Below are 15,452 nucleotides of genomic sequence, written 5' to 3'. Positions count from 1 at the left end.
GTATACGGACGCGAGCATGGACGGAAGTTGGTATTGCGCGCGTATCACCGTAGCTTCATCGCGAGAACCTCGTTTCGGGGGACGGCAGAGATATATGTTGCTTTACCTTCCAAGCATCGCTCTCGCGCGATGAAAGTCCAAAGTAAAGCAAGATTAAATTATGTACGCAATCTTTTTCCCCGCAAAAACAACCATTCACCGTGACGAAAGAAGTCGAGAAGGTGTCTACTTCGTCTTCGCTTTCGGGTCGTGCAAGATAAATCCTTCGGAGGAAACGTGTAAACAATATTTCCTTTTGATTTGCGAGAATTGAGAGGAGACATTGAATAGCTTCAGACAGCTTTGGACAGGATACAGAACTGTAATGAAATTGTTGCACTGAATAGCAAGTGCTATCTCTTGACTCGGTCGAGAGAGGTCTATAACTATGCTGTCCCTAAACGTAAACAAGAAACTACGAAAACGCTCAGTAAACTCTAACAAGAAACAATATCATAAGTTCAATTGGAATTAGTCTGGATTTGCAAATACTTGCAATTCATCCTACAGATTGCTTGTTATACGTATAGTGGAGAATGCAAGCTATATTTATACGTAGCATACAAACATTTTATATATTGATATGCAGAGCAAATAACGTTAATATACTAAAATATACATGACCTATAAAATTTATAGGTGTAATTAAATTATATGTTATAATTGAATTAACAACATTAAGCCTCCAATATTTATTCAATTATATACCGAAATGAATAAATTTCACATGATGTCGTTTAATCTGCTTCTCTAACAAGAACATTTCTAATTTCGTATCTTTATAAATGCATTGGATTACATTGAGCGGAGAGATGTCGCTTTCGATGTCTCAACTGGGTCATCTATTCTATCTTGCATGATTCGTCTGGAATGACAATCACGCTAAACAACATCAATTTGTCGTAATGTGACATATTTAAATAAATCACAATAATTTCTGTTAAGGTCAATTAGCATCGAGAGAGTGATTAGTGTACTGTTAAATTATTATTTATGTGTAACCTAGAGCGCAAATTGAGTTTAAAAATGACGCGCGGTCGTGATAGCTTCAATTTCGTCGCAAAAGTCTGTCCGTTCTTGATGCTTTTCAAGAAATTGCAACGAGATGTTGGGTAAACGTCATCGTGCTCTATAGCACCGTAATGAAAGCACCCGACTGTTTTTCTTTCAACATTAATGCGACGCACATATGTTCTTTCGCGGATGAATTTACTTTCGCACTCTGCGGATGAAACCTTTACCAAAATGAAACTTTCCCTATATATATAGTCTCCAGTCCCGAAATAACGTACGTTACGTGTTCCATGAATAACTGAAATCTCAGTTCTCTCCGCATACAATAGAACGAAGCAATGATAAACGAACAACAATTGGAATTGGAATCCCGACTATTCATGAAATTATTACCGGAACGTGGCAGATTGTTCTCTACACATCTATATAAATAATGGTAATTGATATTAATTTCACATTTCGTTTTTATTAAAATTAGTTGTTGATCAATTGCATCGTAAAATTTTAATCTGACAATCGGATAATTACATTTAATGAAATTCTTGCGAATTTATTAAATTTCAAAAACGGTCGTTATTAATAATATAGCGAGTCGAAGCTCCTTTTGACGAACTTGCAGGTTTTCATAAAGAACTTTAGGCTTTCTTCGTTCAGAGCTGCTGAGGTATTTCCGCCCTCATTCCGGTGTGTCACCTCTGTATATATATATGCACAAAAAGTTATGTTTAGTTCATTCTACAACACGATTCAACTGAAATATTTATGGAATTACGATTTAAAAAAATAAGGTTTTCAGGTCATGATTATTTTCATTTGCTTTACAGATATAACAAATGTCATCAAAATTAGCGCGAAGTCAGTCATACCAGTAAAAATTAATTAATTCATTCTTATCGCAAGATTATAATAATAATAATTATTATTAGAGACAATGGAAGAGAAATTTAACATAATTAATTTTAATATCGGAATATTATATTAACTTTAATTAATTTTACGTGACAGAGATAATATCAAAGGTAATTAGAACATGTAATGAATCGTACGAATACGTGCAAAGCGAATAAGCGTGAATTCTTTTCGTTGTCAATGAGATAATTATAAAAATTAATATTAATTGTCAATGATTATGACCTAAGGTTATCTTCTCTTAAAGTACACTAGCAATGTTTCCTCTTGAATCACCCTGTAAGAGTGTTCCTAAGGGAAAACCTAGACTTTTCGCCCCGCTCTTTTGCTTTTACGTTTCTATCTTCTCCCAACCCCCTCTCCTCTCTCTTTCTCTCTCTCTGCTCGACAGTATTTTCGTAGCTGAAAATTCAGGCCAGCCGCTAGCAAATGCAGAGCATCTCCTATTCAGCGGTTGCGCACCTATTCAGACCGAGTGGAAGAAGGAAAGCCACCGCATTTCAACAGGCACCACCGTGGATCATCGCGGCTCGTTCCACAGGAAATGCAAACACGCGCAGGAGTTGGATGCTGTTTTCTCACGGGGTTGCGCATGAAGGCACCGTTGATATCGCCCCATATTCTGCATGGATTAAGTGACGATGAGGAAATAAAAACGATGATAGCGAACTCGTCCATAGTTAATATATAAATATTACGCCAAATAATAATTTAATATGCAGAGCGATATCTTTGTTTATAGCTTTTTGTAATAGTTTTAATAAAGCGAGTATATTAACATCGATGTTTTGAATCGTATTTTTTGTATTCATATTTTAAATTATTAATTCAAAATTACAATACTGATCAAGCTTTTCAGAAATTATAAAAAATTGTTAAAAAGCTAATATTATTTTAAAAACTTCATAATTTTATTGAGAGTTTAATGTTCGATATTTTATTCACAATTTTCTGATAATATACAAGTTATAAACATTTGTTTTATATGTCTAAATTTTCTTTCTCTTTCTTGTATTACAAATCGTATACAAATACGTTTACAAAATTTTAAAAATAATCGATCAGTTTAATGAGCAGGAATTGCATAATCAGTGCATTTTAATATTCAGATTTTTGAATATTTTTAAATATCGTCGCTATTTGTTGTTATAGGAAAATTCATTTTAGTATGAAAACAGATTGTTGGGAATACATTATATAACATGGAAACAACATTATTCTTCGTTTATGGAAAACCATCTCTCTTGGAGAAATAACAAAAACATTATATAATAACACGTAATATAATATAACGTCAATGTATATAAAAATGCATCGCGTAATGATTACTCAATTAAATACATATGGATACTTCAATATTTAAATATTACGAGGTATTTGAATATTCAGTAGATAATCTTTAAATATTTATACCGTATAGATAATAACTGATACTTTGATTATCGCGAGATATCAGAATGCAACATTTGAAGAAAATATTGTCGAACACACTCCAACATTATTTATACAGAATAACGCGAATTTTTCTGCTTTAATCACGGATCTATTTTTCTTTCATGTTTCACGCACATATTCACTTATTTTCGATAAAAATGTCAGTTCTACCGCTTTTCATATATCGAAGCCATCGGTCTCCTACATTTTTCCGGATTTATTATACGTATAGAGTATTCTCTATAACCCGGTTGTTTAGGAAATTAATGAAGCGCCGAGTTTTTCGCAGGAGATATTATTTTCCGTTACAATGCTCCTCTGAAAATGTTTTCGCTATAACGAACTCTGGATAATAGCAAACCTCGGATAATTGGCTAATTAGTTGATTAACGAAAGAGTAAATAACGTCATGTTCAAACCATGCATGGCATATGACGCGCATTGTTTTTCGATATAATTAGACTGCATTATAATAACACAGTTCGTATACAGGTCTTAAAATTCGTTCGTTACATAGATGAAGTATTTTGTGTTGCTTGAGAAGAATTTTCAGGACAATTATCACAGTTTCTTGTCGATGATGCTGATAATATCGATGATGCTGTCGTGTGTCTTGAATTATGTGTTTAATCAAATAATAGATGTGTAGGGATGGCTACAATTCCATCGATCACGTAATCATTGCAAGATTGTCAATGACACTGTTGAAACCTCACAATATCTGCTGCAGCAACTTCAATGTACGGCTAATAACTCTGGCCGTCCAAGTGCACGCATTTATCAAACCTGACACGCTCTTGCCACTATACAGGTTGCTCCATAATCTACTAATTTTTTACGAGTCGCAAAAAACGAGAAGCCAAAGAAAAATAATTTGACAATAATTTCTATGCCGAGAAATTAATATACTGTCGGTAATTAAATGACTTTAATGAAGCTTTCTAAATGCATATAAAAAATATACAACAATAAAGCTTCACCTTTTAGTTATCTTCCAGCAAACTCTTTAATTTGCAACGAATACTTAACAAGGAACTCTTAATACATTTGTTTTCTTTGGAATACATAATATTAGAATAATTTACTCGTTGTTTCAAATCTCCAGAGATGTGTATATAACAGAAAAAGAGTTTCAACTAAAAAGAAAAAAAAAATCGAGGGGCCGAGCACGTAAGCTTTGGGGCATCTTGTATAGCCGATTATCCTCATCGAAGCGCGAAGTAATTGTCCCATCGTTGTTCCGGAACCTAGTCCGCAGCAACGCGGAAGAGGCTTTAAATCTTGCGGGATTACCATATTCCTCGATGCTGTACACGCGGCTGCACGGTGTAATCATTAATTCGGTGCTGCTGGACGCGCGTTTAACCCGCATCGCGGTACGAACTCACGTCGCGAATGCATTGGTATCCTCTTGTTCCTCTCTCTCCTCTCCATTTTAATATCACGGGCAAAGAGATTTTAGGATTTATAAAAGGAATTACAATATTTTTTCACCATTACTTTTGCCCTTTAAAAAGTGTACCTCTTTCGCAAAATTTTTATCTCAAATAAGTTGCAAAAGTAAACACGGTAACAGCAGATGAATGGGACGTTGGAAAATGAATGGGATTTTTAATTAAAAACTTGCTCGTTTGCTCAGACATTTAACTTAGCCTGTTGATTGTTCCGGTCACCAGGAAACGGTTGCTCTTCTTCGACTTTGAGTTCTCAACTTTAATTCGATTCATTTTCCGGTTTCATTGACACTTCCAGTCTTTAAAAACATTGCGTATTTGTTGTCACATACGACAATAGGTAGTGATAATAGTTATCTTAAAATTTGTCGCATCCAAAATTTATATATAAATATTCAAGAATATGTACTTTTAAGATTTTTAATTAAAATCTCATTCATTCGTTCTCTCTCTCTCTCTCTCTCACAAAGTTTAGTCTCTTAATTATTCGGGTCGTCAGCAAGTGGTTACCCTTGCTTTTAAAGTTTTCAGCTTTAATCTGCTTTACCCTCCGGCTCTATATATTGACTCTCGAAGAAAGTGCACGTCTCTGTGAACTCGACCGGGGATATACGAAATAGAAATGAAAAAATCCCCCTTAAAACTCGATATCGCAATAATTTGATATTCAATATTCGAGAGTATTTTATAATTCTGTTCACCATTTTTATATAAATTTTTTTCCTGCACAGAATATAATAAATAGGAGTGATATTACAAAATATTTTAAAGCCTGGTTGTTACGTCATATTTCACCAAAGAATATGTTCGGTAATACGTTATATAAATTTCGCTAATGTATTAGTTATACCTATAATATTTGTACCGTAAATGGTTCGTAGCTGCAATATACTGAATAATATCTTAGATCTTCTAGACCGAATAATATTAAACACACACATGAGTAAAAAATGTCATATTCGGTTAATGTGGTTCTTGAAATACAATCCTAAATAAACCTGGAGTAATATTACAAATTAAATTGACAAGCAATTTAATATTAAATAAACATCTTAAAAAGCTGTTTAATTAATAAAGCTGTTTAATTAATAATTTAATGCTAATATAAGCATCTTAAAATCTGTAAATAATATTCATTGTGAAAAATATTATCACAGCCAGGATTCAAACGGGATATATTATATCCTAAAATATAGATAATCAAGTATAGGGATGCCGCAAGATTCGATATTTCGAGAATCTTGTCTTGTCTCGTCCCGAATTTCAAGACGAGATCGAGACAAGATTTGCGCGGAGAGTTTAAAGACAAGACGAGATTCTTGAAAATCTCGAGTCTCGAAAAATTATAGAAATTATGTAGGATTTATGTCGCAGAAGTCAGAAAAAATAGAAGAAGTGAGTAAAATAATATATAGATTAATTGAAACAATTGTATTAAAAACACTCAAAATAATATTCCATTTTTAATTGACATACGCAATTGTTAAGTTAGAAAGGTGACATGAATCTAACACATTAAAATGTTACAAAAATAATAACATATCAGTTGTATGTTGATTTTACATTGAATTAATAATCAAAATGTGGTAACACAAGAAAAATTCTACATATGAATAAACGATTTTTTACTGTATACCGTATATACCGGAATTATTGTAATTGTTTTCCTAAACAAATAATACAAACATGATTAATAATACCAAATGTGTGCAATATTGCTAAGCCTAGATCACATTAAACTATATCTAATATAATACTAATTGTAAATCAAATAACACACAAATCACATTTTTTTTATTATTCAAACACTTTATTGCGCCGATTATAATTATTATTCGCCAAATACGATTTTAGATATTGAACATGTAGCCCATGAATTTAAACAAAGTAGGGATCTCGCTGATTCCTCGCACAATCTATTTCTATGTTTTGTTATAATTAATCCTGCTGTAGAGAATAACCTTTCCGATGGAACAGACGTTGCGCAAATACTTAAGCGTCGTCTACAATACACGGAGTAAGAAGAGTAAAAAATTGACCAATTACAATCAAATCTGAGAAGAATAATCGATTGTAATTGGTCAATTTCTTACTTTTACTTCTTACTTCGTGTATTGTAGACAACGCATTATTTAAATTGTCGAGAATTTCGAGACAAGACAAGATTTTCGAGTTCGAGATCAAGACAAGAATGTGCATTTCAAGATTTATTCAACACAAGACGATATTTCCTAAAATCTGATCTTGTCTCGTCTTGCAGCATCCCTAATCAAGTAACGAACTGATATTCTGGCCGGATGATCTCAAACTATCTCGGCGAGTTATGTAACGACGTAACGCCGATTTGAGATGTAGGACACGGGCGGCGGAGTGCGGTAGAAAAATGCGAACATTCTGCGGGATCTCGGCGGATTGAATTGCAAAAGCAACTGAAAAGCAAACTCCGCAGATAAAGAGCTCCCGTCGTTGAGAGCTCGGAATCGGCGACACGCGTTTTTCGCGACGTTGCGTGCTTATGCGTACACGTGCGCGGAATCGTAAGACGGTGAGATGCAATCGCGTTCTCCATTCCGTGGAGAGGCGAGGCGGAGATCCGATGCGGATTTTCCGGAGAGAGGAGCGCAATCGCCCGTGCGACCGGAACCGAGGAGAGAGCCTTCTCATTCTCGAGAGCGCGAAGAAGGCGCACTTCTCACGAAGACGGGTAATTGATCGGCAGATTCAATTTCGCGCGGATAATGAAATGCTGCCGAGAGGAAGGGTACGCTGAGTGAACGATCGCTTTGATTCCTTTTAAACGTGGTTGCGATCGCGCAAATCGTTAAAGCGCAAAGCGAGACGCGTCAAGCCCTCAGGACGAAAGTGCGAAAGACCTTTGCTACGAAAGCTTATTCAGCACAGTAGAGAGATAAACTGTTGACTTATCGGTTTGTAATAGTCGAGTTCAATTCACTGCATCTGACGATATACAATTGTATCCGTCCTTTATTTATCTAAATGGAGTTTGAGATTGACTTCGCGAGATGATAGAACTTGATTCAATTAAATTTTAAATATATATTTTATTTATAGAAAGTTTACCTTTTTAATAATATTTTTTAAATTAAAGCTTTGAAAAAATAATAAAAACTCACTTTTATATTAAAGATAAATGTAGATTTTGTGTTATATCGAAAAAATTTAATTCAAGATTTAAAAATATCAATTCAGATTAACTCTGAATATCAATACATTAATAATGTTGAATATAGCAAATTTTTTCTAAAAAAAACTTCTAAAGAAAACCTTAAGTAAAATCCATTATTATTGGAATTAAAATTGACGTTTTGAACATTTTGAACGTCACATTTCTTCGATGACTTAAAAGTTGTTTTATTTTTGTGACTTAGTCACAAAAATAATCTAGATTGTTCAATCATGTATAACAGTTTCTTGCAAATTGATAATCAATCATTCTTCTAGTCGCGATATTCACTTCCATTACCCACCTTCTTGCTAATCGCTCATTAGTCCCGTTATTGTCTTCGGGCGACGGCATTCGTCGGGTCCTTCTGATGTCTGAGTGGCTATAGTAATAGCCTATGCACAAGAGGGAGACAGACAGTTCGGTATTCACGGGGATGCGTCTGTAATAGGTATTGTCGAGTCCGCCTAGCGCTTAGCGAGTCGACAAATGACTTCTGTATTCTGTCAGCGAAATGAATAACGTCGCGCACGGCGCGTTACCGGCGTTACGTATAGAGCGCGCCAACATTTGCCAAGATCAGCCGAAAAAGATGGCCCGGGATGCTAACGCTCTCCGCGCCGCCCTCGGCATATTGAAAGGGATTGCGCTTTTATGTGAAAAGGAGATTTATTATCGGGAAATCCGTGTTACCGAGCGTCGCGTATCGAGCGCGAAAGTTGCCATCGTCAAAGACCCCGTTTGCAAAGGAGTGAACGCCACGTGGTATCCGGCCTCGAGAACGCTTTTTCCTCGATTCTCCTTAACCACCCCTGAGGAAAGTGTCGTTCGTGATACTCGACCATTTTGGGATATTGTTACAGTGATGCGTGAATCAATACGTATAAAAAATAACCGATATTTATATTTTTATCTTAAAAATATACTCTAATCGATCAAAGTTTTTATACATAAATAAAAGGCAATGTAAAAATATGAAGAAAATATAAAGTTAACTGTGTCATCCCTTATTGCATATTCCGCCTCAATTCAGCTAAATAATTTTTTATTAAAAGTAAAGAAAATTGACAATATAAATTAATCGAGCTCTCAATATCAAAAATAATATTACAAAAACAATAGGTAACTAAGAGCTAGTACACAGTTATTATTAATGTACGTTACATTATTTCCCACCATAAGAAATATATGTACAGGTGAAGAATAAAGAAGAATTGTAACGTACATTAATAATAACTGTGTACTACCTCTTAGTTGCCTATTGTTTTTGTGATATTGTTTGTACAAACAAAATTGTTAGACTTGGGTTATTTGTAATACTCGACTATTTTGAGGTACTGTTACAGTTATAGATGAATCAATATTTATAATAAATATCCAACGTTTCGTCGAAAAAAATATACTCTAATCAATCAAACTTTCTATAAATAAATAAACAAATAAAGAAAAATTGAGACGTACATAGACAACTATATCATTCTTTATAGACATTTAATCTTAAATTAGATCGACTGAAACTCGTTTCTTTAAAAATATCTGTACCTGATAAATGAAAAAAAAATAAATACAAAATTATATCAGAGATAAGAAGGAATACGTGGACTTCTGTCTTTCCACTTTCCAAGATCTCAATTTGAATTCATAATACTTATTTTTTGTTCTAAAGCAAAAAATATGTTTTTAAATATATTTTTCGTTATAAAAGCCAGACTTTCTGTTAAATAAATCGTTAAACGAGAAAAGAGAAAATTCAAATCAGTTTGAGATCGCGACAAACGTTTCGTGTTACCTCGTTCTCGAATCGTTCTCGAAGGCGGGCATTGCGTATAACAATAGCTGATAAAAATCGATTAAACTGAGAACGACGGCTTTGCCGATCCAATTCGCGTATGCTAATGGGATCTAATCTCCGTGTCTTTTTTGTCGAACGTACAATCGCCGAACCGATAATTCCGCGTTATCTCGAATAATTTGCTATTACGTAACATCGCGTGTTTAACCGATTTTATTCCAAATGACTTTCACACCGCGCTTTCACCTACGATCTTTATCAAAAGTAATCATTAAGCCAGAAAAATATTATGACGGTTTCATTATTTTATTATATAAAACAACATTTTTTCGTATATATTTATTTCTTTTATTTAAACTCTCTTTCCTTCGTTTGCGCATTGAAAAAATACTGATAGCCGATTTTTCTGCATTTCTTTATTTCACAGTAATTATTTTTCTGAATTTAATTTATGCTGTGATATATCAAGAATTGCAGTAAAGAAAAACTGTAATTATTTACGCAATCAATATTTATTGATGTGCATCGCAATATTCTGAAAAGTACGTAAAAGTTTACATTATAACATTGACACTTTCATTTAAAATATCGTTACATTATCTTTAAAAATTAAAGGTACATGCAAAACATATTTAAACATATACATATCTCTCGTTTAAAAATACAGAGATTTTTAAATCTTATTATTTAAAATGTACGACACGTATATCTTCCTCTCTTGAAAGCTAGTAAAAAATCAATTAACTAATAAAAGTATCGCGTATGTGCATATTTAATTACGAGAACGAGTGCAAAAGTTTTCCCTTATTACATTCGGATTAGCCGGTTCGAATCGAAGCCAGAAAAGGTTCCATTGTCCTCGTTCCATTGCTTTTAAATCGTGGCTGAACTTTTCTTTGTGTATTCTTTAATGAAGGTTCTGTCGGGTTCTTCTAACGCTTATTTTACGCCATCTATAAGAAATTCACGAAGGCTTGGAGCGTCTGCTTTTTCGCTGACTTTACAATTGAAGTGTATTTAATGTGAGCTTTATTTTTTCTCGTAAACGATGCATTTACGGCAGCAATACTTTCAGTTGCTGCAGCCTGCATTTTTCCTTGAAAGAGAGTACTCTTATTTCTCTTATTGTACACCGGTTAATTTAGCTTTGTGCGCTGTGCATGCATCGAGTTACATATCTAAATTATTATATAAAAGCATAATAAAATAATTATATTAAATTAAATAACTGTATAAAAACAGTGAGATAAAGTTTATCCGTGATAGTTATATTTCCAATATTACCAGATATAGAGGACCAATCAAATCGTAAATTAGTCGGTTTTAAAAACAATTTTAAAAACATTCATAACTTTTTCAATAAAAATAGTATAACAATGGTATTCAAAACAATCATGTATTTAAAGCGCACGTATGTAGAAACAATGCAATTTCGAATACGCAATCATGTAACGTAATATTATTATTTAAATAACGTTCTGTTTACTAGCAACATTTTATAGTCTGAAAACAGCGCAATATTTAATGTTATTCGAACAATTTCTCAGTTTCTCGTCGCATTATCAATTCGACTGAAATAAGTATTTACAAAATGCGTCGCGTATTTTTGAGAATTTAAAGGTGTTATTCCGTTGTACATTTTACCTTTCGTATCCCGAAAACGACATCAATGCCTCTTGTCGGACCCATAAACGCGATCGAACGGAAGATTTCGCGATAATCTACTTTCTCCGCGGCGACGGCGATGGGCTTCCAAAGGAGCCGAAGCGAAAGTAAAGCCGTACGTGACGTTCGCCTTTATCTCTGGACGTAAGAAAAAGAAAATAATGTAGTCGGAATTTGCGGGGGTCGGCGGTAGGTAGCGGCGGCCCCCGTCGCCGTCGTGCTATCGGGAAAATTTTAAATCACGTCCGAGATAATCGAATTCCACCGCCGCGCGGGAAGACGCACCACGCTCACCCGGACGTTATTCACCCTTTAATGGCGAATTCGCACCCTCGTCCCCAACGTCCTCTCCCTCTTCCTTTTCTCTTTTTCCCATCGGCGCGCCATTTACGCATCGCTGCTACGGGCGTCCGGACCCGATCTCGTAAAGAATGCAAAGGCACCCCCTGGAGAACACCCCCGGAGTACGTTCTCCGGACCGTATCGCCCGTAAATTCTATCGTCCATCCTGATTCCGTGCTGCGGCGAGAACCGCGCGATCATCTCATCTCCATCACCGACGCGTCGCGTCCTGGTCTTCACTACGTGCCGACGCAACGTTCCAACCGTAGAAGTTACGGGGTCCGACGAGACACGATGCGAAGGGATATCAATATTTATTGGCTTGCCTTTACGTGTCCTCGATACATAACTGTCAGATAAGGTCTCGGAGACTATTAATTATTAATCAACGTACTCTATATGTTTATTGTCTTTCGGCGATATTCGACAAAAATATATGTGGGGATGGAGCGTATTAACCATGTATCAATCACGATCGTGTGCATAAACCTTCTTCCCCCAGTTTGTAAACAGTAGGACCACATTGGTTATTCTACATCTATGTATTGGGATTGTCTTGTATTAGCGTGGATATTTGACATCGGTATGGATGTCAAACATCTATATCAATACACCGGCGGTATTGATCTAGATGTTTGACATAGCTGTGTATATGCTTTAGATATCCATGTTGCAAACGTTATTATGGCGAGTCTCGTGGTCCGAAAAAGCATTCGGTATTTATTCTGCTATTTATTCTGCTGCGCTCTATTGACTTTCGTTCGCTAAGTTAACAGAACACCCCGAATTGATACGAACTCTCGTTCGCTTGAATTAAATTCGGAATGGTTTTACATGAACCATGGAAGAAACAGGAATTTAACGGAACTTGGTAATATCCATTTTATAATCAGTGGTTGTTCGGTTTCAAATAATTATCCGTTTATCCGTACTAATTTATCGATCTTCGACGATTTGCGCGAGCAGACAATGAGAAATTAAATTGCGCAATCGCAAACGAAACGGATTTGACTTTTAATACAAGATGCGCGATTATTGTTATAACCTTCCATCAAGTATAATCTTTTAAAGAACGGACAACCAAGTGGGAGCGAGAGATCGTTATTTTATGACTAAAGCTCGGATGGACCATATCCTCTCAATGCAAGCCGACGAACTCCGACCGAGCGACCGAATATCTCGTCTCTATATCGACGAGAGTTCTCTCGTTTCTCCCTTTCTCTTCCTTCCTTTCGGTAGCTCGTCGTCGATTCGCAAACGGGTCTAGAAAAATGGCCATCGGGTTTTCTATTATCCCGATAAACATCTCACGATGGTTCCGGGTTTGTCAATAGCGCGATGGTGTATAATACAGTTCGAAGCTTTCGACGAATCCTCTTTAGTAGTAAGTGAAGGCAAATGCAATATCGCGCACCGAGTGTCCGGGATTACATGTCCTTCGAACACACGCTCAGTTTCTATCCTATTAAAGGATCGAGAGTTCATCTATCTAAGTTCGTGTATCTATGTCATTGTCGGTATAAGAAGATTAAATTCAATAGAAAGACATTTGGGAAACTGCCGAATTCTCACGCACGGAATCCGCGTTCGTGCGGACGTGAATTCATCGAATTTCTCATGAATATTTTAAAAGCGTAATTTTTGCCATAATCGTGCCTCGTAACGATACGTCATTATTATCGTTGCTCACGGGTAATTGCGCGCTATAATTATCATATATGGCGTAAATTAAAAACGTCGATAAAACGTGCCCGGCGGCACGAATCTCGCGTATTTATTGACGGGGTCTCGGTAGGGCGAGCCAAGAGAGCGAATTTTTATTAGTATCGTAATGTACATAGAATACTTACAACGCATGTCCACGCGAACTGATGACGACAGCGGAATCGACCTATTGTTGTTCGTGGCGTTGCAGGTCAGCACCGAGTAAACGTCGTCCCGGCTTAAGTTCTGTACAACGATCTCGCTGCGTGTCACACCGCTGTTTGGCGTTGTGGTCCGATTGGTGACGAATCTATCATTGCGATACCAAGACACCATTGGGGCCGGTTTACCTACAGAAATAGGTTGATTTTGTTAATAAAACAAATATTAAGGTGATGCTGGAGCGACGGTCGAACTTGATCTATATCGACAAAACGGATTCTTAATTCCAAATCAAACGTACATTAAGTAAAATATTAAGTAAAACGTTACGAACATTTCTTGCTCTGATATATAAGATTATATTCTGTATATTGCATGAAAGCTAGATGGTGTACATTTAGATCGTGCTTTTCCATTCACTTCTCTTGTAAGCTTCAAAATCATAATTTGAAGGTCTCATATTCTTATAAATTATTCAAATAAATGTAGGGAAACTATTTTTTGTTTGGATATATATTTGGAATCATTTATATGCGTGAAGAAATAATGTACGTGATAACAAGAAATGATAATTTACAATTTTTTCTTATTTTTTCATATAGGTTTGTACTTTCCCATAGTTATTTGCGTTTTTTCTTTTATTCTGGAAAAGGATTTTTTTATTCCATATAAAGAAAATGAAGAAACTGGAAAAATATGAAGAGCGCGTTTCGTTGGCTTTACAGACGATTCCGGTATCCCCTTAACCCCGATATATCGGGCGAAACGCGATGCTTCGCATGGTGAAAATCTTTGCAGAGCAAATGCGCGTAGAGATGTCTAACAGAGAGTCGATGATTTCGCTCGTTCGACAGAATCGTAACTATCGCGACGCATAAATTTAATGGTACAAGTATCGAGTATCACTCGAGACTTCATTCAAAAGCACGATAATAATAAAGGGTAATAATTACAGGCTATAATTAGAGAAGAGAGTTAACATCGCGCAAATGGAATCGGTCTTTCATTATGAACTAGCGCAATAGTGTCATTAAACAATCAATTCCAATATTATCGTCGCAGGCATAAACACTCGAATTATTTATCGCAACTATACCGTATTATACAATGTATCTGTAACTACTATAATTACTTAATGTAACATAATTTGTATAATGCGTAATCGATGAAAACTGTATACAACAAGTTAACAAAGACCATTGTTATTGAAGATAATTATTGTTATTGAAGATATTGTAATATTTAAATTAATTAATAGATTAGCCTTTTTGTAATTTAAACTATTCACTTTTTTATTATTTTCATTTTATGTATTTAGTTCTAAATTTCTTTTATTTTGTTAATCAATTATGTATTGCTATCAGTGCTTGAGAGGATCTGATCTTAAAGCGCTTAACGCGTTAAGTACCACATGGGTTATCGGTGATCCACGCTGGACTTTCCGTTTAGACTGTTTGATATTTTGACTATAAAAAAATCATTGTAAAATAATTTTTGACATATCTAACTATGATATATGTTGCAATATTGATACATTAGACCTTTGTAATAAGAATTTTTGTAATTCTTTAAGTCATTATATTATATATAATCATATAAAATATGTTATTTAACAAATATAATAAATTTAAATAAAAATATCGTGGCTCATCTACGATATTCTTGTTTGCATTTGCATGACCCATCGCTCGGTGTGATGGGTGATGATTAAGATACTTAAAATTAGCTAGATACATTAATAAATAACGATATC

General features: G+C 35.1%; 1 protein-coding gene across 1 annotated transcript in view; it reads right to left on the bottom strand.

Moving 5' to 3' along the window:
• Window positions 1-15,452, bottom strand: part of LOC108763780 (hemicentin-2) — an 84,028-nt gene that overhangs the window by 32,120 nt on the left and 36,456 nt on the right. Inside the window, exon 4 of the mRNA XM_018511650.1 lies at window positions 13,684-13,887. Within this exon, the coding sequence (XP_018367152.1) occupies window positions 13,684-13,887 (204 nt within the window). The remainder of the gene's footprint in view (window positions 1-13,683; window positions 13,888-15,452) is intronic.

Source organism: Trachymyrmex cornetzi, unplaced genomic scaffold, assembly GCF_001594075.2.
Source record: "Trachymyrmex cornetzi isolate Tcor2-1 unplaced genomic scaffold, Tcor1.1 scaffold383, whole genome shotgun sequence".
Lineage (NCBI taxonomy): Eukaryota > Metazoa > Arthropoda > Insecta > Hymenoptera > Formicidae > Trachymyrmex > Trachymyrmex cornetzi.
The sequence above is the reverse complement of the archived record's forward strand: the minus strand, read 5'-3'. Positions and strand labels throughout refer to the sequence as shown.